This window comes from Glandiceps talaboti, chromosome 2 (genome assembly GCF_964340395.1).
Source record: "Glandiceps talaboti chromosome 2, keGlaTala1.1, whole genome shotgun sequence".
Classification (NCBI taxonomy): Eukaryota; Metazoa; Hemichordata; class Enteropneusta; family Spengelidae; genus Glandiceps; species Glandiceps talaboti.
In genome coordinates this window covers 18,809,176-18,836,675 of record NC_135550.1, presented here as the reverse complement: position 1 = coordinate 18,836,675, position 27,500 = coordinate 18,809,176, and the positions used below count along the sequence as shown (strand labels likewise).

The following is a 27,500-nucleotide window of genomic DNA, read 5'->3' as shown; positions in this document are numbered from 1 at the left end:
ACTTTGTAGATGCGAACATAACTTGACATACATCTGACAATCAATTTGGTTTTAAGAAAGCTCATGGCACTGATATGTGTATATTTCTACTTAAAGAGGCAATCAGGTATTATAAGTCGAATGGCAGCCCAGTTTTCGTATGTTTCCTTGACGCTGAAAAGGCGTTCGATAGAGTGAATCACTGGACTCTCTTAAAGAAAATGATTGACAGATCAGTGCCGACCTATATTGTTCGGCTACTTTCAAATTGGTTTGTAATACAAAAGTTTTGTACTCGTTGGTCAAATTCTCTTTCCATGTGTTTCAACGTAACTAATGGAGTTCGACAAGGGGGAATCTTATCCCCATTTCTTTTCAATGTTTATGTTGACTCACTTAACAGGTCACTGTCTCGTGCCAGTGTTGGTTGTGAAGTGGTTGGAATTGCAATTAATAACTTGTCATATGCGGACGATATGTGTCTCATCTCTCCATCTATCAAAGGCCTCAGGAAACTTATTATATGCTGATGATCATGATATCATTTATAATGCTAGAAAATCTAAATGTGTACACTTTAAGGCATCCACAAAACTGTCTGTCATTCCCCCAATCAACCTTTGTGTGAATCTTCTCGAATTCGTATCAAGTTTTAATTACTTGGGACATGTTTTTACTGATGACCTGAAAGACAATCGGGATATTTTGAAACAGCGTAGAGCACTTTGTGGTAGAGCCAACTTTTTATTGAGAAAGTTTTCTGCATGTACTATATCGGTGAAACTGCGTCTCCTCACAGCGTTTTGCAATAACATTTACGGAAACCATTTATGGTGTGACTTCAATGTAAGTAGTATGCAAAATATAATTGTCTGTCACAACAATGCGTTCCGGAGACTGATAGGACTCCCAAGTTCTGCCAGTGCATCTAACATGTTTGTCTTCAATTCACTTAATTCTCTCTCTGTTTTGAGAAGAAAGGTGGCATTTAGGTTTATGCTACGTCTTTTTGACAGCCAAAATGTTCTGATTACTCGTGTTATTACTTGTGATGTACGGTTCTGTGGGCTTCAGGCCCACTGGTTGAAGATTTTACATTGATCTTTTTTTTTCTTTTAAAATAATACCTTTTGTAATATTTTCTGTTTGTATTTGTCTGTTATGTAAAAATTTTGTTGTCTTGTGGTATATTTTTGTCCTTCTCTGGACCATGGGTCTGTAATAAAGTTTAAATAATAATAATAACTGTTATGGATTTCAGTATGATTGTAGTGAAGTATTCGTTTTATTCTTGCGCAGCTCCTGGAAGATTACGGTAAGGACCGCGAAGTAACGGAGTTCCTTGATACATATGACTTATATGTCCACCCTTTGATGAATCCAGACGGTTACGAATACACCAGAGGGAATGAGTCGAACGTGAGTAAAATCCACATAAAACATGATATATCTTTTTGTACTCAAAATATCATCGATTCAATCGGATAGTCAGATAGTTGATTCTCCGTTTGTACTACGTAATGCATATTGATCAAACATCACTGGAAAACAATATGTATTTTTATGTTTCGGCCTAAATTATTTCAATTTTTAAAACTGAACAATATCTTATACAATAGTTTTCGTATATTCCATCAAGCGAAGGAAGTAGTAGTGCCTTTGTAAAGATACGTGAACAAGGCATGTAATGACCTGACCTGACTTGACATGTGTCTCTCTGTCTTTTTTTTGTAATTTAGGCTCGTATGTGGAGGAAAACACGCTCGCCAAACGATAACGTTAATAGCACCTGTATTGGAACTGATGGAAATAGAAACTTTGAATACGAGTGGGGTGGTAAGTCGGTTTTTGGAATCACGCTCAACGTGTAGAATACCTGAAAAGCATTGGTGTCGTTCATGCATACTCCAGGGAAATCACAGCGTTGTTGATTTTACTTCAAGTATGCATATATTGTCGACACAAACGGTTTTGCGAGTACTCAGTAAGTTTTACATGTAAAGCCAATAGGTCAGTAGGTGTTATACTTCTATCACATCTTCACTCTTTTAGGAAATGGCTCTAGTTCCAATCCCTGTTCCGGTAGTTATCGTGGAATCAAAGCGAATTCGGAAAACGAAGTGTTTGCCATTTCCAGCTACACGTTAGATTTACTAGAAGAAGGCAAAACATTTGCCTTGTTCATTGATTTCCACAGCTACAGTCAGCTCTGGCTTACCCCTTGGTCGTACACGGCAAACCACCCTCCTTCTGATCCTGATTTCACGGAACAGGTAAAGCTCTTCTCATTGTTGACAAATTCCCCTTTCCAAAAAGGTCGTTTTTACCTTCTGTAAAGGTAGGATAACGTTTTGTCTGTCTGTCTGTCTGTCTGTCTGTCTGTCTGTCTGTCTGTCTGTCTGTCTGTCTGTCTGTCTATTTGTCTGTCTGTCTGTCTAGGTGTGAGTGTCTGTACGTGGACTCTATATATCAAGAAACTGCTGCATGCCATCCCTGTAGGCTGATTGCAAGATCTGATTGGGTGTTGATAAACATTGTATGAATAATAATGAGTATCTTCATTATTAAATATTAAATAGTAATGATGATATTTCTTAAGAAAGCTAGTTTCACATATCATTTATTCGACACATTGATGATAACATATTGCATATAAAAGCTTGTTATCCTAGTTTTTAATGTTTGATGAGTAATTTGCCTTATTAATGATTTGGCAGTATGATATATAATTAGGATAGCAAGCTTCACATTCCTAGTGTGTGTCTTCGATATAGTTAAACAATGTAGGTTTTTAATTCCATTGAGGCATTTACATAATTAATGATTACTAATTAACCAATTACCAAATGCCTTATACATGCAGCGATGATAACAAAATGCACATGTTCGACATGACTTGACGATGATGTGATAATTACATTTATTTATTTGCATAATTAATGGGTTTTTTAGTATTTAGGCTTTACATTTTTAATAAATGCTTCAAATTTCATGTGACATGGTGCATATATTAATGATGACAAAACGCACATGTTATCCTGCATGCATCCTTCAAATTTCATATAATTTGGGATATACGGTGATGATAAGAAAGGCTATAGGAGGGAAAGCCCTTGCTGAACGCGTATCAGGTTATCTCTGCTTATAATAAGGCTAATGATGTGAAAAATAAGACAGACATAACAATGGAGGTGTTTGATTGACTTAATATTCATAAAAATCGTGCTTTTTCAGATGAACATGGCAGGCGCCGCATGTGCTGCAACAGAAGCAGTCCATGGCAAAGTTTACACTTATGGACCATGTGGAATCATTTTGTGTGAGTTATATAGACATGTATGTATGTATGTATGTATGTATGTATGTATGTGTGTATGTATGTATGTATGTATGTATGTATGCTTGCATGCATGTATGTATGTATGTATGTATGTATGTATGTATGTATGTATGTATGTATGTACGTATGTATGTAAGTAAGTATGTATGTATGTACGCACGTACGTATGTATGTATGTATGTATGTATGTATGTATGTATGTATGTATGTATGTATGTATGTATGTACGTACGTACGTATGTATGTATGTTGTATGTATGATCATGTTTGTGTCCCATGAGGCCTAAAAATTAAATGTTTGGTTCCGGTTACCCGACCCCACCTAGTTTTTCACTGCCAACCCTAAACTCTTTTATTTTCACATATTCGAGAGAAAAAATAATAAAATCAAAAAAATTGTGAAGTCTCACGAGATATAGTGTATGCAGAAATCAACTTAAAAAGACAAAATAAAACTGTTCTTCCAATCTGTAATGGCTGTGCATCTGATAGGAAGAAATAAGTAACACAGACCATTTGGAAAACGATGGAAAACCTGAACTAGACACTCACACATAAAAAAAATGAAATAAAAGATCTACCTACTCCACGTATTCTAAAATTGAGCGAAATCGGAGCCCCACGTTTTTTTTTATTACGCCTGATCTATCCGTGTGCACATTTGTATTACACCATTTTGACAAAGCTAAATGCAGACGAGGAGAGAGAAATAATTTGTAAACCTATTGTCTTCTTGTTTACAATAGACGAGGCGGCAGGAAATGCAAATGACTTCGGTTATGGCACGTTGGGAGCAGTTTATTCGTACGTTATAGAACTCCGTGACGATGGAGAGTTTGGCTTCTTGTTGCCAGAAGACCAAATCATTCCCACGGGAGAAGAGACATACGCTGGAATTAGAGAAGCTTTCCGATACTTGTCTACTGTCGCATAAATCGCAATCCTCGTGGTTTGGTTTTGGTTTATAGAATCGATAAAACTTTCAATTTAATATGTGTGATGAGTTAGTCGTAATCATGTTTAATTTTCCTTGATATTCATATATGTAGAACAAAATGAAATAAATGTGGGTCATGGCAACTATATTGGTTTGCAAATTTATATCACATCGAATAATTCCCCCCCCCCCCAATTACGCCAGAGTCAAATCATGTGGGGATTTTGATTGTTGTCTCCCCACAAGCCTAGCATTTTGCTAGCAGTGTTTTTTTTTTAAATCTGCACTACCTGCAAAAACAAATTTGCTAAGTACATTTTACTTGTAATATTGTACACCGTGAACAATATCGCAGCACCTACAGATAAATGTATTTTGTAACTGTATACTCAATAATTCAGATGAAAATGATATTTTATGTCCGAACACAAAAGTCAGCGACCTCATCAACAGCGATCACAATTTTAACCTGTTTCTGCCCTGCTTATGGATAATATCGACTACTTGTGAACATGTACAATATTATGTCGAATTTGGCATTGAACAATTTTCAGTGACTACATTGTGGTTGTCTGCTTGAAAAATTATACTCCAGTTACATAGTAGTGGTAACATGATGAAAGATTCAAAACCACATAATAATTACCTCTAATTAACAGACAATATCTTTTTTTTTTATAAATATTGACTGAATAAATCTTGCAGCTAGCGCGGGTTTAGCGAAGCATCGACCAAAAAATTGTCGCAAATTCTCCCCACCGTGTGTCAGCTTATGTCAGTAGCATCGCCGTGTGAGGGTAGAGCTATGCAATACAAACATAATTACCATATTCATGTATAGCCAATCACAAAGGCATATGTTTTATGTCTAAGGGGGGGGGGGTAGGGGGGGGTGAACCATTACTGCTGGTTTGAATATACAACTGTTTAGCAGAATGCAAGGATGTGAATCTGCACACGGCTTGGCTTTAGGCTATTACCCTATATTATAAAGGGCAAGTGAACATCCTTATCGCTGATACAATACACATCCGGCTTCCTAGGCCTGTCAGGCCGTAAATGATTTCGTCATGCATGCACCAATTATCTTATCATATTTGTGAAATATATAAAGGTGTTCTGATTCCCATCGTCTCCGCTCGAAAACGATAACAAATACAAACTGCAGAAAAATTTGATTACACAGCTAAAAACCTTCGCACGCCACTTTGATAACTCAGATAAAAACTGCATACTTCTCCTAAGGTTTTGCATATGTGTGACTATTTCAATAAACAGTATTCTTTATTAATTGAAAATGTAAACTACAATGACTGCACAGGCCAAGCTTGGCTGTGTGATTTTGAAGTCGAAGGTCAAATTCCGAGGTGAAAGTTGGCGTTGATAATATAATAAGATGCAGACGTCGGAAGTAAGTCTCTAAAGTAGTGAGACAAAAATAGTTATTTTCCAGCTGGTGTTAGAAAGTCATGAGACAGTGGTACGTGCAACTTTATTATAGTACTTATTTTCCAGCTGGTGTTAGAAAGTCATAAGACAGTGGTACGTGCAACTTTATTATAGTACTTATTTTCCAGCTGGTGTTAGAAAGTCATGAGACAGTGGTACGTGCAACTTTATTATAGTACTTTAGCTTTTTTAAATATTTTGAAATTGGCCCGTTCCGACTTGGTAGAGATATGGCAATACACTGACCACGTAAATTTGGCCATTTGAAGTGTTAAGGTGGAATTGTTGTAAGGGGGCCAGGGGATCGGAAATCAAGGCTGGTCTGTGCTATAAAATATGATTCTCCCCTTAGTCCGTTGTGCTAAAAATGACCCTAGTCCGTTGTGGTAACAAGTGATCCTCCCATGTTTAACTATTTCAATGAAAATACATTTTAACACCGCGGCCTACCTGTGGCGAAGTTGTTAGAGCTCAAGGTCCTGGGTTAAAATCCCACTAGAGACAGGGGATTTTTCTGTATTAAGATCCCACCACACTGATAGTTTTTAAAGGCATTTGTTTTTTACCACTATTACCATGCATAACAGCGAGTTTGTCTTTGTATCAATGCCTGTCTTTGGATATATCGGCTGAACTTGAAGGCGAGAACTCCCAGAGAGTAGAGACTAGTGCTTAACCCTCCACCAACAGTTGGTTGAACCACAGTATTCTTGTCTGTGGTTGAAGGTTTGTGATGAGTGTATAAGGGTGAGGTTTTTTTTTTTTTTGTTTCTCATCTCCAATGGAATAGTCAGGTGGGTCGGGCGGGCGAAATAAACAAAAAAGGGGGGCAAGAAAAAAAAATGTATTTTTTCAGTTCTATTCTCTATCCTTTCTGTCCTGTTAGTCTCTATACAACTTCATTTCTCTTCTCTTTATTGAATTCCTTGTTACAAGTTTCTTTCCTTCATTTTAGCAAGTCTGTAGAACAACTTTGTAAGAAGATGATTAAATACTTATCATCCTGATGGGTGTACCTCTGTAGCCATGAACTATTGTGTGATTTTATCAGGAGTACTAATACATTCGTCCTATTAATCAAAGTGGCATTGCCATCGCTAACAATGTTTTCAAGTTATCCAATTTGAACTTTAGTATGTAACTTTTTGAAACACTTACGTGATTGTCATCAGTGTGCTAGATGAATTTTCATTTATATAAACCATTACTCCTATGAAACATTTTTCTTCAGTGTGAACTTGTCAAAATAATCCACCAGATAACATGTAAACATTTCTAGAACTCAGAACCCCTTTGGGATTTACTGTTTAAAAGTAATTAAAAGTAATAATGTAAACATCGGAATGTCTTCAAAGGTCATGCATGTCATGGGTCATGAAACGCTATGGAGTCGGTCATTTCCCTGATAATACAACTGATTTCAAGCTAAGAAACTGGTCAAGAAATTAGGAATGCAGTATGACTTTTACCAATTTTAAGCATAATTTTGAAAATGATGGAAATATTCTGAGCTATTATTACATTGCAGCAAAATGTACCGCGTGACAGTATTAATTTTGAGCCCTGTCCCTCATCAAATCTCAACGACTTCTGCCATGATGAAAGAAACATGCTGCTCTGACGTAACAAAGGGGTTGGGTGGGTGGGTGGGTGAGAGGGGGGGGGGTTAGACGGTGGTGTTCTGCCAAGGTTTCCAACAAGTGGGGACACAGGCCCCTTGGTTCCTAAAAGTGGTGTCATTTGACAGGGAGTGGGGTCAATTATTATTGTCTATGAAATATTCATATAAATTATCTCAGACCACTATAGAGATACTGTGGTCTGAGATATTCCATTACGTATAGACCATTACCTAACTACATAAAAAAATTCCATTCATAATAACAGTTCCCAGTAAGCTATTTTTTGAAAATTGTGTACTACACATTACACCTTAGAAAAAGAAGGCAATTAAGATTATGTAATTTTAAGTTATATATATATATATATATATATATATATGAATGATACATTGTTTAGAAAGATTGGACAGCCAGGTAGTCACAATTTTTAATCTGAATATCAATGAATAGCAGTGCTAAAATTTATAATTCCCTTTTTTCAGACAGGGACAATGAACAACTTCAAAATAAGTCACAGTGAACATATGATTGAATAAAAACTTTGAGAAATCCTAAACTTGTAACCACTTGTTTCATTTTTAAAATTGTTAGTACACTGCTGTGTTTATCATTCCCTCTTCAAATTCATGACATTTTTAAGAAAAAAAATCCCTAACTTTAAAAAGTACCAAATGTGAACGAAAAAATTACAAATAATAGTCAAACAAACTTTAAAATAATTTATTTTTTATTAATTAACCGCTACTGGCTGTGTATCATGATTTGGTCCTGCTATATCAAATGACAGCATAGTTACGTACCGTAAACTTGCTGACATTAGGTGTCCTTGAAACTCAGAACTTGAATCTTTAACTAAAACTATCAACAAAGTCAAAGTTGGGATGCTCTGTAAATATTACATCAATTTTTTTCTGATTTGCACAACAAGTTCGTTCTTCATGTCTGACCGGGCGCACATGCATCGGCCGTCTATAGTAGCCATGCCAGTGATTACGCATTGATTCAGTGCCCAACATTCACATGTGTCACTAGCACTGTCAACATCATGCAACACGATCCCCTTTTTCGGAATCAAAATACACATGTACTCATTTAATTTAACCCATCAACAAATGAAAATCACAACCTGTCCCATAAATTTGGTTCACGAAGGCTTCTGAGCTGTGGCATGGGAGATAGATGTTCCGGTAGCAAGTTCAGTGTTTCGCACACGTCCGTGATTAGGTCAGAGGTCACGACAGTGACAGTAGGCAAAACATGTGACGAGAGACGTCCATTTCGACGTCTCATCTAATCCCTCTAATGTTTTAATTTGTAGATTAAGTTTATCAAAGTTGATCTTTTTGTGGCATTTTTTATGTTAACAATAGAACTGCGCGTTGTCACTGTATCTTATATGATGTCAACAAAACTTTCCCTTACGCAGTCAGTATACTTCTTGTGGGATTCACGTCGAGTCAGGGCCTGGCCTGGTCCGGCCGTGGACTTAGATAATTTTGATGTCTGCCGTAAAATGAATGCGCCAAAGCGACGCAAGGTGGGAAAATTATTGCTTCATTTGTAATTTTAGGGGGCCAATGTCGCAAGGTCGTGGCCTCGGCAGAACTGGCCTAAGACGCCATGGGGAACCTTACAATTTGCTGTGCTCAGGGGTCGGTCGGAAATAAAAAAACTTTTTTTTTTCTGATGTCGGAGCTGCAAATTAGGGTCGGTCGGGAGATGAGAAACAGAAAAATAAAAAGGGCCGCCCTAATTGACAAGCTCAGGACCGAGGTCAACATTTCCACTCCACCATCCTCAATATCGTGCAACGCTGTTCCCCATTTACTACTGTAAGACCCACCCCCACCCCCCTCACACCACAGTTTATAGTTAATTCACTACATTCCACGCCACTGATATGGTATGGTATTACTTTGTAGTGGTGGGATGTGGTAGCCAATACCATTTCGAACTGGTGGCAAAGTTGGGGATCATGCCAAAATCACAAAATAATGCAAAGTTAGATTAAAAAATGAGGCAACATCAAATGTTACCACCCATAAGATAGCAAACATGTAATAAGTCTCATTTCATGTAATTCGTTCACACAAACTACAATTGAGATAAGTGTCCACAAATTTGCAACACTGAGTAAGTGTACACATAAATCTATAACCAAATAATATACTAATTAGGTTCATTAATATGTACACTCTTGCACGACAGTCTATAAATTCTTCTTCCATTATAAGGATCAATTCATAAATGAAGGCTCAGACCTTGGAATGTGACGTATGCCTGGCGTGTGCAATTACACTTTTTGTCATATAACCTTAGCATTTGGGTGTTTGAGACACACACAATTCTTGTTTGAGACACACACAATCCTTGTTTGAGACACACTGAATCCTGGTCATAAGACCTTAGCATTTGACGTTTTATGCTACAATTTACTCTAACACAGAACACATCAAAAGATGCGTTAGTCGGAGGTGACTTCTTCAAAGCATCCTGCTTTACACACTGTTACAATTTCGTGTGGTGTCTAAGACACACTAACTTCTGGTCTGTCGAACAGAGTAAATTGTTGACATTAACTCCGCTTTCAACGTTGAAGAGAGCGCTCGAGCAGTCAGTAGACGTCTACTAGTACTACGCGGTGTCCAGTGTTTTCGGTGACCATCCCGCTTTCCACTGATGTTTCTCGTGTCTCCTTTTTCACCCCTCTCTCGCTGTGTCTTTTCGTAGAGTACGTACGTCCAGTGTCTACATCAAATTTTAAAAAGTGGTGTATGATACGCTCAAACTTAAATAATTCTTCATCCAAATTAGATGGTACTCGACTCGTGATAGCCGTCCTGCTTGCATACGGAGTAAGTCGTCCTTTGAGCGAAACGCGTACACCGTCTGCGAGCATGACTACCGTGAAAGTGACTCTTCAGAATCGCAATATCACAATTTTCTTGGTCGCGGTCCAATGGATGTTTCGCATCTCTTCGGCCATCTAGGTCCATGGAATCGTAAAAAGGGGATACTTTATCAGATCACCCTCCGAGAATATGGGTACGATGCCCCATCTCTCTCTCTCTCTCTCTCTCTCTCTCTCTCTCTCTCTCTCTCTCTCTCTCTCTCTCTCTCTCTCTCTCTCTCTCTCTCTCTCTCTCTCTCTCTCTCTCTCTCTCTCTCTCTCTCTCTCTCTCTCTGTGGTTTTTGAAGTGATTTTCTCCCAGATTCACTATATTAAAAAAATGGGGGGGGGGGGGGGTTCTTTTTCATTGAAATATTAACTGGAAAAGGGGTACATATGAAATTTCGCTAACAAGCCGGGGTACCCACCAATCCATGATCGAACGACTGCCACTGCCGGGGCGTCGCGACGCGTCGGAGAGTCAGCGGGTGTTGGTCACCGAAAACACCCGTCCTGTAGACTACCCGAACTGTCAATCCGTGTTGACGGCCCGTTGATATGTGCTGTTTTAGAGTAAATTGTTGCAGAAAATGCCCAAATGCTAAACTCTTATGACCAGGATTCAGTGTGTTTCGAACACCTCAATTCTGGTCATAAGACCTTAGCATTTGGCTGTTTTCTGCAACAATTTACTCTAAAACAGAAGACATCAAGGGTTCCGTCAATGAGAGTTGATGCAGACACAAGTTGGTGTGGTTTCGACTGGAGTGTTTGTTTTGTCGCCTGGAACTGACGCATCTTTTGATGTGTCCTGTTTTAGAGTAAATTGTTGCACAAAACGGCAAATGCTAAGGTCTTTTGACCAGGATTGTGTGTGTTTCGAACAAGGATTGTGTGTGTTTCGAACAAGAATTGTGTGTGTCTCAAACACCCAAATGCTAAGGTTATATGACAAAAAGTGTAAATGAACAAAAGTTACAAATACATAAACACAGCTAAACTTTAGTGGCACTGATGGCATTTTTAAATGCATCAGGAATTGTTTTGTGTACATAATCTTCAGGGAGCTGATTCCAGATTCTACACGTGCGTGGATAGCAAGAATACAAGTGATAATCGTATTTCGAAGATTATATGTGATAGGCTAGTGTGTTCTCCGAATGTGAGGGACGTACACGTTGTTTTCGTTGAAATGGTATATCAATGTCGACAAGATATGATTAGAAATCTTATACATTTTTTATTTTATTTTTTGCAATGTGTAGAATTACAAACACAGACTTTGTATTGTTTCACATTGATATTTCACGTTGGAGCCATGTTAAAATTGTTTTATTAATAAACAAATCCAAAACAAATCCCCAATCCTCATTCACATATGACAACTTTAAAAGCTCATATAGTTTGGTAATTAAGGAGTGTATCATGTGTGATAACTATTACATAGCTCACAATTTTGAAATTTCAACAATACTGTGGAGGGGGGGGGGCACAAATCTTTACACTTACAGAAGGCATTCAGTTTAATTTACAAGCGATCTGTATTATATAATGTCTTGATCGTGTGCACTTTACATTAATAAGTTTCAATGTAGCGACACATGACGTGTCCTTTGAGAAGGGTGGTGTATTAATTATCACTCAAAGGCATACATGTATTCATTTACAACCAATTTTTATTTCTTACGTATCTTAATGGGAATCAAATACAGTAGAATTATTCTTCCAAGTCTGCAATATGCAACAATCCTGCTTTGAGACCTTCGTAATTTTCGGTTACAGTCGGATAGATTTGGTCTTCGGGGAGCAGAAAACCATACGTGCCGTCATCACGAAGTTCAATAGTATAAGAGTAGGGGATACCTTGATCACCATAACCCCAGTCCTTGCTTCCTCCTGAGACAGGATCTGCCAACAAATAATACATTTTGCCATACAAGGAAGCTGAGACTATTTAGTACAACAAGGTGGTTAAGTAGAGAGGCCTTAGCACGAACAATCAATCGAAGCTCCCCTGTCGAATGCCTTAACGGGAGGAAATACCTCGGTGTCGTTTCCTAGTGCTCTACTTTGTTGTTGGAACGAAAAAAAACGCCAAAGTCGGCAATTAACAATACGTTGCTTTAACACAACGTTGTATATCGTGCGTTTTTATGCAACTTTGCAATTGAAGACAATTTTCAGCGTCATCAGAACAGGAACGGATACTTATGAACAATTTACTTACAGAGAGTTGTTGCACTTGGACCATATATGTACTCCATTCCATGCACCGCTTCGATAGCCTCAGTGTGGGCGATCATGTGGGCTTCCTGTGAATTAAAAAGCAATGGATACCGATGGACTACTTTCCAACTATTAACAAACCCAACAAACCGTAATTCTTCTGGACAGATGTGGATACATTTGCCTCCTAGATACACCTGTCAGTTCATAGACACAGTAAATCTGAAGTCTTCGATACACACAACCTCCTTGCTTTACGGTGTAAACATTGTGTTGTGTATATGACAAATACCATTTCATGTATGAGTCTGCTTCTCTGGTCTGAAACCGTCATGTTCTATATGTATGTACTACCTCTAAACATTATGTTTTATGTATGTCACTACCTCTGTAGCCTGTAAACACAATGTCACAGTAGAAATTTACTTGGTTTGGTGTTATGGAACAGTACGTTTCTTACACAAATATAGACATATATCAACTCTATACTAACAATAGCAGAGACACGAGAAACACAGCAGGATCCTTTACTACATTGAACAGTAATAAGCATTGCTCTTCTTTCACAGTGCACTCAAAAACCAGGCTTCTAATGAAAACATTACACATGGATTTTAATGGTTTTACGAGTAATGGCTTCAATTGCTTATTTTCTAACTGGTAAGCAACATATCAACTTGACTATTTCTACATCCCCACTGTGAACGGCACCTACTACCGACTTGTATTGTATAATTAGTTTTTTTTTCTATAGTATTTTTATTTTTTTGTGGTTGTATGGGACTTTTTTAATGGCCTGAAATAAAGAATATAATAATATAATATGTAATTACTTCTTTTGTCTGAGTGTGTGTAACAATTACCATGTCACATATATGAGTGAATCACTAAACCAACGTCATTTTAGCTTTATGATTGTAACTAATTATCTGGTACGCAAATAATACGTTATCTATGCTACTAATTATGTTATTGCCGGTAACTATAGAATATAATTGTGATTAAGAATTGTTCATTGTTAGCCTACCATTAAATCATAGTCGACTGGCAAATCGTAGGTATATCCCCATGGCGACAACATCATTTGGGAATAGCTGTGGTAGTCGATGTATAAGTCAAAATGGTGATGTTCGGATTCTTCCCGAATGAACTCTACAACAGACTTGACTTCGATTTCTGATAAAGCTACGGGTCCACGGTATGTGTTACTACATGAGTCATTACTTGCACCAAGTCCTGTTGAAAATGCATTGTTAATGGATACTTTCATGAAGTGTGTTGGAATTGTGATCAGAGTTAAAACAAAGCACAACCGTTCCCATATCATCATTATTTAGCATTCAGAAGATCTTTGAATGCTTCCAAATCAAACATCGGAATTTTCTAACGTCGCAAATGTCAACAGAACATTGCCGGCATGACCAGTGTATGTACACAGAAGAATATTACATTGACAAGAAATGCCCGGTGAGAAAGCGAGAAATAGTCATAACACCTCAAATCATTGAACTTAGTATTTGACAATTCATAAATTGTAGGAGACGACACCAAATTATCATAATATCGCTTACAAAATACAATTTTATTCTTTACCTCCCCATTCAAAATCAAAGTTACGGTTGCAGTCAGTTCCCACACATTCGTCACCCGGGTAATGACTTCTAGTCTTACGCCACATTCGATCCTACAAAGAATGTCGAGACACACTTTACATACAACAATATCAACGAACGTGTACTTATACACTTTACATATAGTAATATCAATGAACGTGTACTAATACACTTTACATACAGTAATGTCAATGAACGTGTACTAATACACTTTACATATAGTAATATCAATGAACGTGTACTAATACACTTTACATACAGTAATGTCAATGAACGTGTACTTATACACATTATATACAGTAATGTCAATGAACGTGTACTAATACACTTTACATACAGTAATATCAATGAACGTGTACTAATACACTTTACATACAGTAATATCAATGAACGTGTACTTACACACTTTACATACAGTAATGTCAATGAACGTGTACTAATACACTTTACATACAGCAATATCAATGAACGTGTACTAATACACTTTACATACAGTGATGTCAATGAACGTGTACTAATACACTCTACATACAGTGATGTCAATGAACGTGTACTTACACACTTTACATACAGTGATGTCAATGAACGTGTACTTACACACTTTACATATAGTAATGTCAATGAACGTGTACTTATACACTTTACATACAGTAATGTCAATGAACGTGTACTTATACACTTTACATACAGTGATGTCAATGAACGTGTACTTACACACTTTACATATAGTAATGTCAATGAACGTGTACTTATACACTTTACATACAGTAATGTCAATGAACGTGTACTTATACACTTTACATACAGTGATGTCAATGAACGTGTACTTACACACTTTACATATAGTAATGTCAATGGTGAATGTTTTTTTAAACAATAATACGTAATAAAGTATTACTTACATCAGTCCAGGAGTACTCGTATCCATCTGGATTCATAACAGGTAAGATGAAGAAGTCGTAGAACTCCATCAAGAATGTCACATCGGGATCGGAGCCATCGCTATAGTTTGCTAATAACTGAAAGAATAAGCGTCACTTAAAGTCACTTAAAACTCATGCTTTGTAGCATTTAATGAGATCATACTGTGTTCTCTAGCAGTGATGAGCTCATACTTTGTGGCATTGCAGTGAGAGATAACAGTGGTGGATGGAACTTAATGTGACCATGACTGAATGGGAGACCGTATCTTGAGAACACTCGGAAGTGGCATATATTGTGTGGCACGAAACAAGGGCAATGCCGTCTTATCAACAAAAGAAAATTCCTCATTTAAAGTATATTTTGGTTGTTTTGACAGGCATCGTATTGATGTTCAAAGTTTAAGCTCTCCACTTTATGGTCAGTACTAGCAAATCTGAACATCTATAAACTATGAACTATACCGCATTTGTCATCCAAATAACCGTAGCTGGTGATATCCATTCACGTGCATGGATAGCACCGTTGAACCAAACAGAATGCTTCTCAGAGTCATGTCCACCTAAATCAGCACCGATCTGTTAAGACATTGACAAATATGATGTAAATACAATGACACAGACACTCTTAAAACCCACGGAATTTCAAAATAATCGTCTAAACCAGTCCACATGTCACCGAAAAGTTATCATGGAGTATGAAAAATACTCCAGATATGATGTGGATAGGACCCTCATTTGAATTGTGTATATTTTTACGATCAATTTACTTTTCCTAAACGTTGTCTTAAAATCAAACAAGAAAAATATTCACATATTTGTCGTTATTTATTGTACAACAGAAAAGACATTTAGCATTTTGCCATGAACTTGACTCTTGTTCTAGCGTCTTCTCAAGTGGTGATTTATATACACAATATATATACATATGTGTGTGTCTGTCTGTGTGTGTGTGTGTGTGTGTGTGTGTGTGTGTGGAATCACTATAAGAACACCCATGCAACATTGAAAATGTGTTCACAAGCTTTCAAAATATGTTATAAACAACTAAAGTGGTTGATTATAACCATTATTCGATTGCGACTGTTAAGGATGTCGTTAATTGATCCATAAATAACAAGAGCCCGCATCTGACTTAGTGGGAAGAAAGCTCGTGAGTACGATACCTTCAATGCCTTAAGATCTCGACCCTCGTGAGAAAGCCCAATACTAAAAGCTTCGGCCAGATCTGGATATGTCGCCACTACCAAGTCAATCCAGTCCATCAACTAGACAGTTGAAATAAACATAGTAATATCTTAAGTTTCAATGGCGATAGAACTCTTTCGCATTGTAAGAAAGTATGCATCAGTAAACCCATCCGTCTCGAGGTCATTGATTTGGGTCTACGCTAACGCTAAATATGTGAACCGTGTATTATGGAATATATTCTAGTATCTGAATGAGAATGGGAGAAGGGAGATAGAGATTTGTCAGAAGGACAAAGATACAAAATTCAGAGAAAGCAACACAGACACAAACGGTATAGAAAGTGAAGATCATACCACACATACTTTTCCCTTTTTTCTCATCGTCGGACAGTCTATTCTCTCTCTATCTGTCTATGTCCTCTTACTCCGTCTCTGTCGGTCTACCTGTCTCTGTCTGTCTGTCTGTCGGTCTGTCTGTCTGCCTGTATGGTTCAGTCTCTGTATGCATACTCTCTCTCTCTCTCTCTCTCTCTCTCTCTCTCTCTCTCTCTCTCTCTCTCTCTCTCTCTCTCTCTCTCTCTCTCTCTCTCTCCCCCCTCCGTCTCTCTAGTACAGTGTCAGTTTTTAGTTTTACCTCCTCATAAGTGTGATAAACATAGTAATCAAAGCCTTCGACGTCAGTGCGGGGTTTTGTACTAGAAACTTTGTTAATCAATTCCTGTACATCCTCAATCCAGATTTCATATTCTATTTCATAGGATTTCAGGTAATCATCTACCCATGACATCAGACTATCTGGAACCATCAAATCACGTGGAAAAGTCCAGAAATCCAACTGTAAGATAGTAACCATTAAAAAAGTTTACAATTTTGTGGAAAAGGTTAACACAAATAAGTACATTATACTGTACTCATATCAGAGGTTTACAGACAAAGACTCGGTAATAGGTTGTTGGCTATTGCAATCAATACTCTCACAATGTCAATTTTTTGTCATGATGATGTTATTAAAGTTCACGTTATTAAAAAGTAATTGGAGATACGGCCAAAAGTCATCCATGAATTGTGTAATTAATGGGAATATATACTTATGAAAAATAATATTATTCAAAGTGTTTTTTCTTTCGATTTGACGTTGAACTTAACTCATAACAATTTTAATGTCTATGGTCTAACACTTTATTCTACTATACAAATGTGAAATATGATCGTATGCTTATATAAACATATGAAAGAAAAAATGAGACACGATGTATATGCAAAGAGAGATAGCAGGTGTAGTTTTGTCTCTGTAATACTATACACGACCAATTGCTATACTTGCATCGTTATAAACTTATTTCAAGCTTAGCATTTAGTAACGCTCGATTTCGATGCAACCGGACTCCACAGGCTGAAGTCGTCTGCTTTGATTTATTAAATTGAATGGGGAACAGTGTTCCAACAAATGTCAACACTGAGGTGCAACCGTGTGAAGTTTCACTAATTGTAACTGAAGTATTATATTTTCAATAAGACAACCAACCACACATTCACTGAAAGTTGTTAGAATATCAGTAACTAGACATTGTACATGTTAATTACGGATTGATTGTATCAATAATTAGTACACCAACAGGTACAATCCGTGATCACGTTGGGAGGTTTTTAATTTTTGAGTGCGGACCTAAAAATTGAATTTGATTGGATTTATTGTATTGTGCCGCATTTTATATATATATATATATATATATATATATATATATATATATATATATATATATATATATATATATATATATATATATATATATATATATATATATATATATATATAGTTTTGGTGGTTCTGGAACTCTTTCTTGGTTGTAACTCGGAGTTTCACGCATAGTTCGATTATATATATATATATATATATATAGCTACACAAATACATTTATCCACGGGCGATGCAGGGTTTACGATCATATTACTAGTAAGTCAATTATATGATCGAACAAAGCCGTTTCAAAAACCGTTCCTCTTGTCGCTAGCACAGCTTCTATTAAATGTGCTGCATACTTGAGTTTAGTTGAGACTTACCTCACGTAGATCTTCCTCTAGTTCAGCTAGTCGCTCTGCTTGTTCTTGAGAAACATAATCCATACGAAGAACCTTGTACCTGGAAAATACACGTTAGTCTTATGCAAATATTTGTTACCAGGGATTCAAATGTTTGTCATTATGTATGTGACAATTAAAGGGAAATGCCGTGGATGAAGTAGGCATAGGAGTGCGAAAACAATTTAGACAACGCAAAAAGCCAAGTTGTACGCCTTCGAACTGAAAATGAAGGATTTATGCCCTGGTTGTTCTACCTCACAACAATGAGCGTCTACGTACGTCATTAGTTTTGCGGTGCTCTGAGTCGAAATATCACTAATGAGATTCAAACTGAATGCCTCTGTTAAGGTTTTAATTCTAAGTAAATATTCCTACAGTGTCTGTATCTAGCTAGATGAGTTTTACACTAGTAGTTAAATACCCGTTGATGATCCATGAACGGATGCCTTGCTGTAGACAGTGTCATTTAGTTATGGTGTATGTGTATTGCTGATGAAGAGCTAACCATAGCATACTAGTAGTACGAGGCAGACGTAATCTAAACAGTTAGGAACAAAGGACTCTGAATGAAAACATTCTTAGGGCAGAAATTATATTTTGGCATACATTATTTTAATGATGGGAGAGAGATTTAGCTAGTTTGTGCATAGATCTTGTCCAGTTTAATCAGCTCTTGTGATAACTAACAAAGGTTTGAAAAATCATAATCGACCCAGTAGTTTTTGAATCATATGCACACGGACAGGCGGACACATGTAGATAATCTGATATCCTCTACATCACCTCTCCTTACATGAGGTAATATGATCAGAATGACCATTATTTTTCGCTAGACGTTTTTTCCCTTAAATTATTTAAAAAATGCACATTATTATATTCTTCTTAATATCTCTCCTCTACTTGCTAGGTGTTATACAGGAATAAACCACTTTCAAAAACGACTACCTCTTAAGAATCGACATAAGCTTTCAATCTAAATAATGGAAGATTTCAGTCTGTTGAATGAGGTACCATCAGTTGGTCCACAGTCCAATAATTGCAGAATAGTTTAAGTTTATCTATGACATATGTAGTCGCTGAACACGCCACTAAAATTGATATAATTTGTTCTAAAGATCAATATCAAAAGGCAATTTTATCACACTAGACAATAAATTAAAAATTCTTTATATTTACCCTTCATAGCTTTTAGATGCCAAGGTTACAGCAATACACAGTTGCAGTAGTATTAGTCTCAACATTGTGGATTGGTACCGTATTGTCAATGGAAGTCTGGACATTTATGGAGTGACACTTAAAGAGGTCTACACTATATATTCATCTGGGTCTGGTCACATCAAAGGTTGACAATGTAAATGACAAATGTTGAAAAAAGATTTATGTTGGGAGATTGTCTAGAATTTATGTGTAGTTTTGATAAGATAATATATTGTTTAAATAAGGCATTGTGTAATATTAAACACTTGTAACACTATCATTCTTGTGAGCATGAGATACTATCATGTGAGTATGACATAGTATCTCATAGTCTCTCAAAATCAAAAGGCAATTTCATCAAACTAGATGTTCAAAATTCTTTATATTTACCCTTCATAGCTTTTAGAAATCCATTTTGATATAAGATATTATAGTACCACATGCTCACAAGATAGTATCTTGTGATAGTATCTTGTACTCACAAGAATTTTTTTCTTTGCTTCCCAAGATTTTTTTTGCTTCACAGGAATTGTTTTTGCTTCACAAGGTACTATCTTGTGAGCACGAGATACTATCTTGTGAGCACGAGATACTATCTAGTGAGCACGAGATACTATCTTGTGAGCACGAGATAATATCTTGTGAGCACGAGATACTATCTTGTGAGCACGAGATACTATCTTGTGAGCACGAGATACTATGTTTAGTATGTTGTGCTCACATGATAGTATCTCATGCTCACAAGATACTATATTGTGAGCACAAGATAAGCACTAAACAATACAAAGATACCACATTTGTTCAAGCACATCGGTATTCATCCATACATGGTCTTAAAGTTGTAAAATTGTTTAAAATTGCCATTTTTCAATATTTTGAAATCAAATTTTGCCATTGGTATCATATTCTATGCACTAAGTTACATTGATTCTGCATTGACTTGGTTGATATTGATTGCTGGTAAAATTGTAATTTTTAACAAATATAACAATATTTTTTGTGTACGTACACGTAATGTTATGGTCGAAAGAAGTGTACTTAACGCATGACGTATCAATCGTACATGCACACAATATTGTTGCTAAGGGTGACCTTTTTTGTTTCTCATCTCCAGTGGAATAGTCAGGCAGGGGCGGGTTGACGAAATAAAAAAAAGGGGCAAGGAAAAGAAATCTGCATTTTTTTCAGTTCTATTCTCTGTCCTTTCTGTCCTGTCAGTCTCTCTACAACTTCTTTTCTCTTCTCTTTATTGAATTCCTTGTTACAGTTCTCTTTGCTTCATTTCAGCAAGGTTGACAAGTCCGTAGAACAACTTTGTAAGAAGATGAATACTTATCATCCTCATGGGTGTATATCTGTAGCTATGAACCATTGTATGATTCGTCCTATTAATCAAAGTGGCACTGACATCGCTAACAATTTTTTCAAGCTTCCAATTTGAACTTTAGTATGTAACTTTTTGAGGAATGCAGTATGACTTTTACCAATTTTAAGCATAAGTTTGAAAATGATAGAAATATTCTGAGCTATTATTACATTGCAGCAAAATGTACCGCAACGGCATTAATTTCGAGCCCTGTCCCTTGGGACATTTAAAGTCATTTCTACAGAGTATATTATATATTGTTTAGAAAGAGATTGGACAGCCAGGTAGTCACAATTTTTAATCTGAATATCAATGAATAGCATTGCTCAAATTTATAATTCCTTTTTTTTCAGACAAGGACAAAGAACAACTTCAAAATAAGTCACAGGGAACATATGATTGAATAAAAAGTTTGAGAAATCCTAATCTTGTAACCACCTGTTTCATTTATAGAACTGTTAGTACACTGCTGTGTTTTAATATCATTCCCTCTTCAAATTCATGACGAGGTTAAGAAAAACCAACATTTTGAAGAAAATAAATCCCTGACTTTAAAAAGTACCAAATGTGAACAAAAAACTTACAAATAATACAGTCAAACAAACTTTGAAATAATAATACTTTTTATTAATGCGCAACAATCAACACAGACACAGTGGATGCGGAAAAAGTAAGGGGTGTCACCAGCCGGCATTTCAGGGTAATAAGCAATGTATGTCCCGCTCACAGTCTGAGCCTCAGATTTGGCTCAGGCCATCAGCGGAGCCAACGTGGCACCCCGAGCGGTGCGCATGCCATGGCTACCTCCTTACTGTGTTTATTGAAAATGCCGAAAATTGAAAAAGCGTAAAAACAAGCTGTCCATGAATTAAAGCCGAACACTTGACAGTGCTGGAGTAGAAAAGCCGAGCACTTGATAGTGCTGGAGAGAATTAGCTGAGCACTTAATAGTGCTGGAGAGAAGTAGCCGAGCACTTAATAGTGCTGGAGAGAGTAAAAGAGCCGAGCACTTAAGGTGCTGGAGAGAAATAGCCGAGCACTTGATAGCACCGGAGAGAAAAAAAACCGAGCACGTATGAGTGCTGGAGTAAACATGCTGAGCACTTCATAGGCTTGGAGTGAAGAAACCGAGCACTTGTGAGTGCTGGAACGAAATGCCGAGCACTTGTTAGTGCTGGAAAAACAAAAACAAACAACAAAAACAATATGGTGAGCACTTAACAGTGCTGGCGTTAAACCCAGTAACATGATAGTGTTGAGGTGATATGGGTGGGTGGGTGGGTGGGTGGAAGAAAGCGGAAAACGATGTATACTGTGCTGTAGCAAACAGTGAAGTGAGGGACAAAGGGGAGATAAGGTACAAGTGAAAGCCAGAGGTCAAGGTGGCTTGACCAATGAAAGGACAGCATAGACAAAGTAGGGATTAAGGTGATATGCGAAAGTCAGAGGTCAGGGAAGCTTGGCAAATACACGGGAAGTGGTGGAAAGATAAGGAGCAGGGTGAGACAAAAGGCAAGGTAGCATTATGCAGGAAGTAGATGGTCCGTGCCTCAGTGCTCATTAACTCAGACTATGAATGTTATTCATAATCATGCAATTAATGTAATTAATGTGCAACAATCGACACAGACACAGTGGATGCGGAAAAAGTAAGGGGTATCACCAGCCCGGCATTTCAGGGTGATAAGCAATGTATGTCCCGCTCACAGTCTGAGCCTCAGATTTGGCTCAGGCCATCAGCGGAGCCAACGTGGCACCCTGAGTGGTCTGCATGCCGTGGCTACCCCCTTGCCTCACTCACTTCACGAGAGGCGTGTGAGGCAAGCTGAGCGGGCAGCAAGCAGTTGAGGTGGATGGCATGCGAGAAAGGCAGTACAAACTAACCAACTTTGCAAAACAGGGAAACTATTCGAAACAACTTAGGTAATGTGCCTGGCACATGAACGTACTAAGGCAAATGCCCTACAAACATTTCTACCGTCACTACAAAAGACTATCAAGATAAAAGAATGCAAATGTCTTAAACTGACCAAAGAGAAGCCAAGCAGCACTGAAAACATAGTGAATCCCTAGAAACTGAGGTCTTCTGTAAATGTTCGTAATGAGTGAAAAAGTCCAAAATGAAATGTCCCACAAATGATTTGGAAGTCCGTGTGGTAAGTGGTAGTAAACTATATAAAACGAGAATAAACTGAGGACGCCTGCAAATGTTCGTAACGGTAAGGTGCGAAATGGACGGAAATAAAATTCTTGCAAATGATTAAGAAGTCTGTGTGGTAAATGGAACTGAATTGTACACATAACGAGAATAAACTGAGGACGCCTGCAAATGTTCGTAAGGCGTGAAAAGGACGGAAAACAAAATGTCTCACAAATGTTTACAAATAGTCTGAGTGGAAATTGGAGGAAAATCACCGGAAATAAAAAGCCTCGCAAAAGATGCTGAAATTAGTCCATTAGGCCAAAGTGTCGCAAGTGATCAGTATTTACTAATTGTCTAGGGACTGCGGTGAGCACTGATGCAGGTGTAGTAATATATCTCTGGTAACAATCGCTGTGCCATCTTCCATGTGTCTTGATGAGCCACACCGGCAGTCCGGCCTTTGCCGCAGTCGTTGCAGCCCCGCTTTGGAAACTATGTGTTGTGAAAAAAGTGGTATTCGGTACTCCAGAACTATGTAATAGACGTTGCATGTTCTCCGTAAACGATTGCCTGGTCAGGAAGTTCCCGTTAGCAAAGATGAAGGCTGGAAGGTGGTCACATCCTCTTGGTTTGAGGCAACAATAGTCCTGGTAAGCATTGACGGCACAGATGGGCGCATCGGCCTTGGCGATCATGATGTCACTCCCACGGCGGAATGGATCACTTTTCGATGCCTTGATATGTACTGTGAGTGTATGATTGGTTATGGTGATGTCATTGGATAACAGTGTTTGGTGCTGATCGAAAGTACTAGTTGTGGGTGTGATGAACTCGCTTATGCGCAAGAATCCGAAGAATGCGAGAGTGAACGCCGACCAGAGCATTGTTCTATCCAAGAAGCAAGGATCACAGTTTGCATAAAGTTGATGTTGCAGGGCTCGCATAAGATCTAGGGTGATAGGTAACCTTGTCCGTTTAATTTCTCCATGTTGACGCTTGATTCCTTGAACAGTGTAGCTGAGGATCGGGTCATCACGTATATTATCTGAATAGCCTGCCTCTGTGTTCATGCGAAGTATGGCGGCCAGGTATACTTTAATAAACCTATATGCAAGACCTTTGGCCACAGTTAGTTACGAACAGCACAGTGGACCTCTGACTTATGGGTAGCGGAGTGAGTTCATGTTGACGGCAGAAATTGACGTATTGTGACTGACCTGTGTTGTAGGTGCGACGGGTATTAGGTGCTATGCTGAGGTCGATGTAATGCTGAGCCTGAACAGTCAGATGTTGTAAACTGTCTATGGTAGTATGTCCAGTCGACTCAGGTCTGGAGTGACTGTAGGTTCTTGGTCCGCATGGGGTGCCAGTAGTCGGAATTGATGGAGCTGTTGACGAGAAAGGGAATCAGCAATATCATTATTCGTACCTTTCACATGGACTATCATGACATGAAAATTGTTTATTGCTGCAGTGAAAAAGAGACGACAGACCAGACACATGATAAGAGGGCATCGACTTGACTCCTTTTTCCAAATGTTGACGATGGATAAATTGTCGCAGTGGAATTGGATGCATTTTCCATGCCACTGATGTCCCCAAATTAGACAGGCTAGGAGAATATGTAGGAGTTCTTTCCATGCAATCGATAGTTTGTTGTTGGTGGTGGCGATGGGGTGGGGCCACTGTGAAGAAATCCATCTGCCTTTAAAGAAGATTACATAGCCAAGTGTAGCTGACGCATCAGTGAAAAGCTCCATATCGGCTGCTACTGTCCATGTTGATTCAAGCATTGATGCTGACCCATTCCACGTTGGGAGGAAATCATTCCACCATTGTATGTCACTATGGAATTCGCTGGTTAGATGTATGCGTTGTTGGATCTTTGAAGCTGTAGTGTTCAGGTCAATCATCCTTTGCAGAAATATGCGCCCAGCCGGGACACACTTACATGCAAAGTTCAAGGTGCCAATCAATGAAAGTAGTTCACGCTTTGTGCAGGACTCGCGTGTAGACCAGGCAGGTAGGCTGTCCCTCAAGGATTCATATTTGTCCTTAGGGAGGCAGATGACCATTTCTATGGGGTCTAGTTCTATACCTCGGAAGGTGAGGATGGCTGTTGGCCCCTCAGTTTTGTCTGTTGCTATGGGTACGCCCAGTTCAATGCATGTTGATAGCATGGTTTCCATGTTTTGTTGACATTGTCCCGAATGAGGGGGTCCAACCGTGAGATAATCGTCCAGATAGTGAAGAATGTCCTGAGATCTAATACGATGGGATACGATCCAGTTGATTGCTTCTGCTAGTTGGTTGAAAATAAATGGAGCTGATCGAAGCCCAAATGGCAGTACGCGGTCAAAGAAATAGTATCCTTCCCAGAAGAAGCCCAGCAAATTCCAATCTTGTTTCCGCACGAGACACAAGCGGAAAGCGTGCTTGACATCCATCTTTGCAAGGAGTGTACCTGGACAGATATCTATTTATCAAGGCTATTGCATTGTCAACACGACTGTATGACAATGAGCATTGATCCTTGGGAATGTTGCTATTAACACTAACTGAGATTGGTTGAGATAAGTCCATGATGATTCAAAATTCGCCATTCTTTTTTGGGCGCAGACCAAGTGCATTGACTACAAAGTTCTGAAGTGGGGGTTGTGAGAAGGGACCAATGGTGTGTCCTAGGTTGATTTCCTTGTTAATGGATTCTGAGATGGCTGCAGGGTGTATCCGTGCTGTTTATGCATTGGCAGTGAAACAAGGTCTATGCTCACCATTAAAACCGAGGTTGGCACCATAGGAAATGTTGTGTAGAATGTCAGCAACAAACTGTTTGTCTGGGTGATGATGGAGTGCCTGTGCAAGGGCCTCAACGGCATGGTGTTTCGCAACGGCCACGGTTGAAGTCCCTGCAGACATTCGAATTAAGTGTGTTGTTGTTTACCCACTTGTAGGGATTGATTTGTTGACTGCATTCTTGATGGGTGTGCCCTTTTTTGTGACAGATTGGACACACAGGCTTCAATAAATGTATGTTCTGTAGGAAGTGGTTAAAATCCAACTGAGGATTGGGGATACTCTAGCTCCGAAGTCCGGGGTAGCGTGCATAGTCCAAGCGGAATTCTCTATCATAGGCCATCCATGCTTCAGGATTGAACAACTTGGCTTTGCGAGCTATGAAGCGTTGATAGTTAAATAAGTGCACTGCCTCGTGTGGATGGTAGTAAGACCTGTATGCTGCAAACGTGGACCAGCAGTCGAGCCAAGTTTCAAACGGCACCCAATAGTTCGGTACACCCAGGCTACCAGCCAATCTGCCGCTTACCCTCTAGTGGTCACGAAACTACTGCCATTGTAAAAAAAATAGTGCCACTGTAAAAAAAAATTACTGTCACTGTAAATAAATTATTGCCACCGTAGAAAAATGTTACTGGCACTGTAAAAAAATCACTGCCACTGTAAAAAAAAAATACCAATGTAAAACAATTACTGCTACTGTAAAAAAAAACTAATACCACTGTAAAAAAAATTACTGCCACTGTAAAAAAAATACTGCCACTGTAAAAAAAATACTGCCACTGTAAAACAAAATTACTGTCACTGTTTAAAAAAATACTGGCACTGTAAAAAAAACTACTGACACTGTAAAAAAACAACCACTGTAAAAAAGATTACTGCCACTGTAAAAAAACTACTACCACTGTAAAAAAAATACTGCCACTGTAAAAAAAATTACTGCCATTGTAAGAAACTACTACCAATTTAAAAAAATTAATGCAATTTTAAAAGAAATTACTGCCACTGTAAGAAAAATTACTGCTACTGTAAAACAACTACTACAACTGTAAAAAAATTACTGCCACTGTAAAAAAATTATTGGCACTGTAAAAAATAATACTACCACTGTAAAAGAAATTACTGCCACTGTAAAAAAATTTACTGCCACTGTAAAAGAAATTACTGCCATTGTAAAAAAAATACTGCCACTTTAAAAAAATACTGCCACTGTAAAAAAAAATTACTGCCATTGTAAATAAAACTACTACCACTGTCAAAAAAATTACTGCCATTGTAAAATAACTACTGCCACTGTAAAAAAATTACTACCACTGTAAAAAAAATTACTGCCACTGTAAAAAAAATTACTGCCACTGTAAAATAAAACTACTACCACTGTAAAAAAATTATTGGCACTGTAAAAAAAATTATTGGCACTGTAAAAAAAATATTGCCACTGTAAAAGAAATTACTGCCACTGTAAAAAACTACTGCCACTGTAAAAAAATTACTGCCATTGTAAAAAAACTACTGCCACTGTAAAAAAAATACTACCACTGTAAAAAAAATATACTGCCATTGTAAAAAAAAATACTGCCACTGAAAAAAAATTACTACCACTGTAAAATAAAATTACTGCCACTGTAAAAAAAATTACTACCACTGTAAAATAAAATTACTGCCACTGTAAAAAAATTTACTGCCACTGTAAAAAAAATTACTGCCACTGTAAAACACTACTGCCACTGTAAAAAATTACTGCCATTGT

At 37.8% G+C, this 27,500-nt stretch overlaps 4 protein-coding genes across 4 annotated transcripts in view; 1 reads left to right on the top strand and 3 right to left on the bottom strand.

Moving 5' to 3' along the window:
• Nucleotides 1–4,390, top strand: part of LOC144453755 (carboxypeptidase B-like) — an 8,644-nt gene extending 4,254 nt beyond the window's left edge. The window contains exons 6-10 of the mRNA XM_078145098.1: nucleotides 1,279–1,398; nucleotides 1,719–1,815; nucleotides 2,032–2,252; nucleotides 3,214–3,298; nucleotides 4,066–4,390. Coding sequence (XP_078001224.1) covers nucleotides 1,279–1,398; nucleotides 1,719–1,815; nucleotides 2,032–2,252; nucleotides 3,214–3,298; nucleotides 4,066–4,253 — 711 coding nt within the window. The 3' untranslated portion in view covers nucleotides 4,254–4,390. The remainder of the gene's footprint in view (nucleotides 1–1,278; nucleotides 1,399–1,718; nucleotides 1,816–2,031; nucleotides 2,253–3,213; nucleotides 3,299–4,065) is intronic.
• Nucleotides 4,391–11,934: 7,544 nt separating this feature from the next.
• LOC144445140 (carboxypeptidase B-like) lies at nucleotides 11,935–19,489 on the bottom strand. Its single transcript, XM_078134704.1, has 10 exons — nucleotides 19,425–19,489; nucleotides 18,228–18,306; nucleotides 16,801–17,001; nucleotides 16,143–16,244; nucleotides 15,442–15,555; nucleotides 14,959–15,075; nucleotides 14,037–14,127; nucleotides 13,471–13,679; nucleotides 12,445–12,529; nucleotides 11,935–12,125 (listed from the first exon to the last, which is right to left on the bottom strand). The coding sequence occupies exons 1-10, from the start codon at nucleotides 19,487–19,489 to the stop codon at nucleotides 11,935–11,937; spliced, it is 1,254 nt and encodes a 417-aa protein (XP_077990830.1).
• Nucleotides 19,490–23,259: 3,770 nt separating this feature from the next.
• On the bottom strand, nucleotides 23,260–24,024 carry LOC144445131 (uncharacterized). The gene has a single exon (XM_078134693.1). It carries the CDS (start codon nucleotides 24,022–24,024, stop codon nucleotides 23,260–23,262), a length of 765 nt encoding a protein of 254 aa, XP_077990819.1.
• Nucleotides 24,025–24,255: 231 nt separating this feature from the next.
• LOC144445124 (uncharacterized) lies at nucleotides 24,256–25,401 on the bottom strand. The gene has a single exon (XM_078134682.1). The coding sequence runs from the start codon at nucleotides 25,399–25,401 to the stop codon at nucleotides 24,256–24,258; it is 1,146 nt and encodes a 381-aa protein (XP_077990808.1).
• Between the last annotated feature and the right edge of the window lie 2,099 nt (nucleotides 25,402–27,500).

Coding starts and splice junctions, on each gene's coding strand:
- LOC144445131 (XM_078134693.1), bottom strand. CDS start 24,024: ATGAACACAGAGGCAGGCTATTCAGATAATATACGTGATGACCCGATC.
- LOC144445124 (XM_078134682.1), bottom strand. CDS start 25,401: ATGGATGTCAAGCACGCTTTCCGCTTGTGTCTCGTGCGGAAACAAGAT.
- LOC144445140 (XM_078134704.1), bottom strand. CDS start 19,489: ATGTTGAGACTAATACTACTGCAACTGTGTATTGCTGTAACCTTGGCA. Junction 17,002..18,227: donor TAGAGGAAGATCTACGTGAG/GTAAGTCTCAAC, acceptor ACTATCTTACAG/TTGGATTTCTGGACTTTTCC. Junction 12,530..13,470: donor CAGTCGACTATGATTTAATG/GTAGGCTAACAA, acceptor TTTAATTCACAG/GAAGCCCACATGATCGCCCA.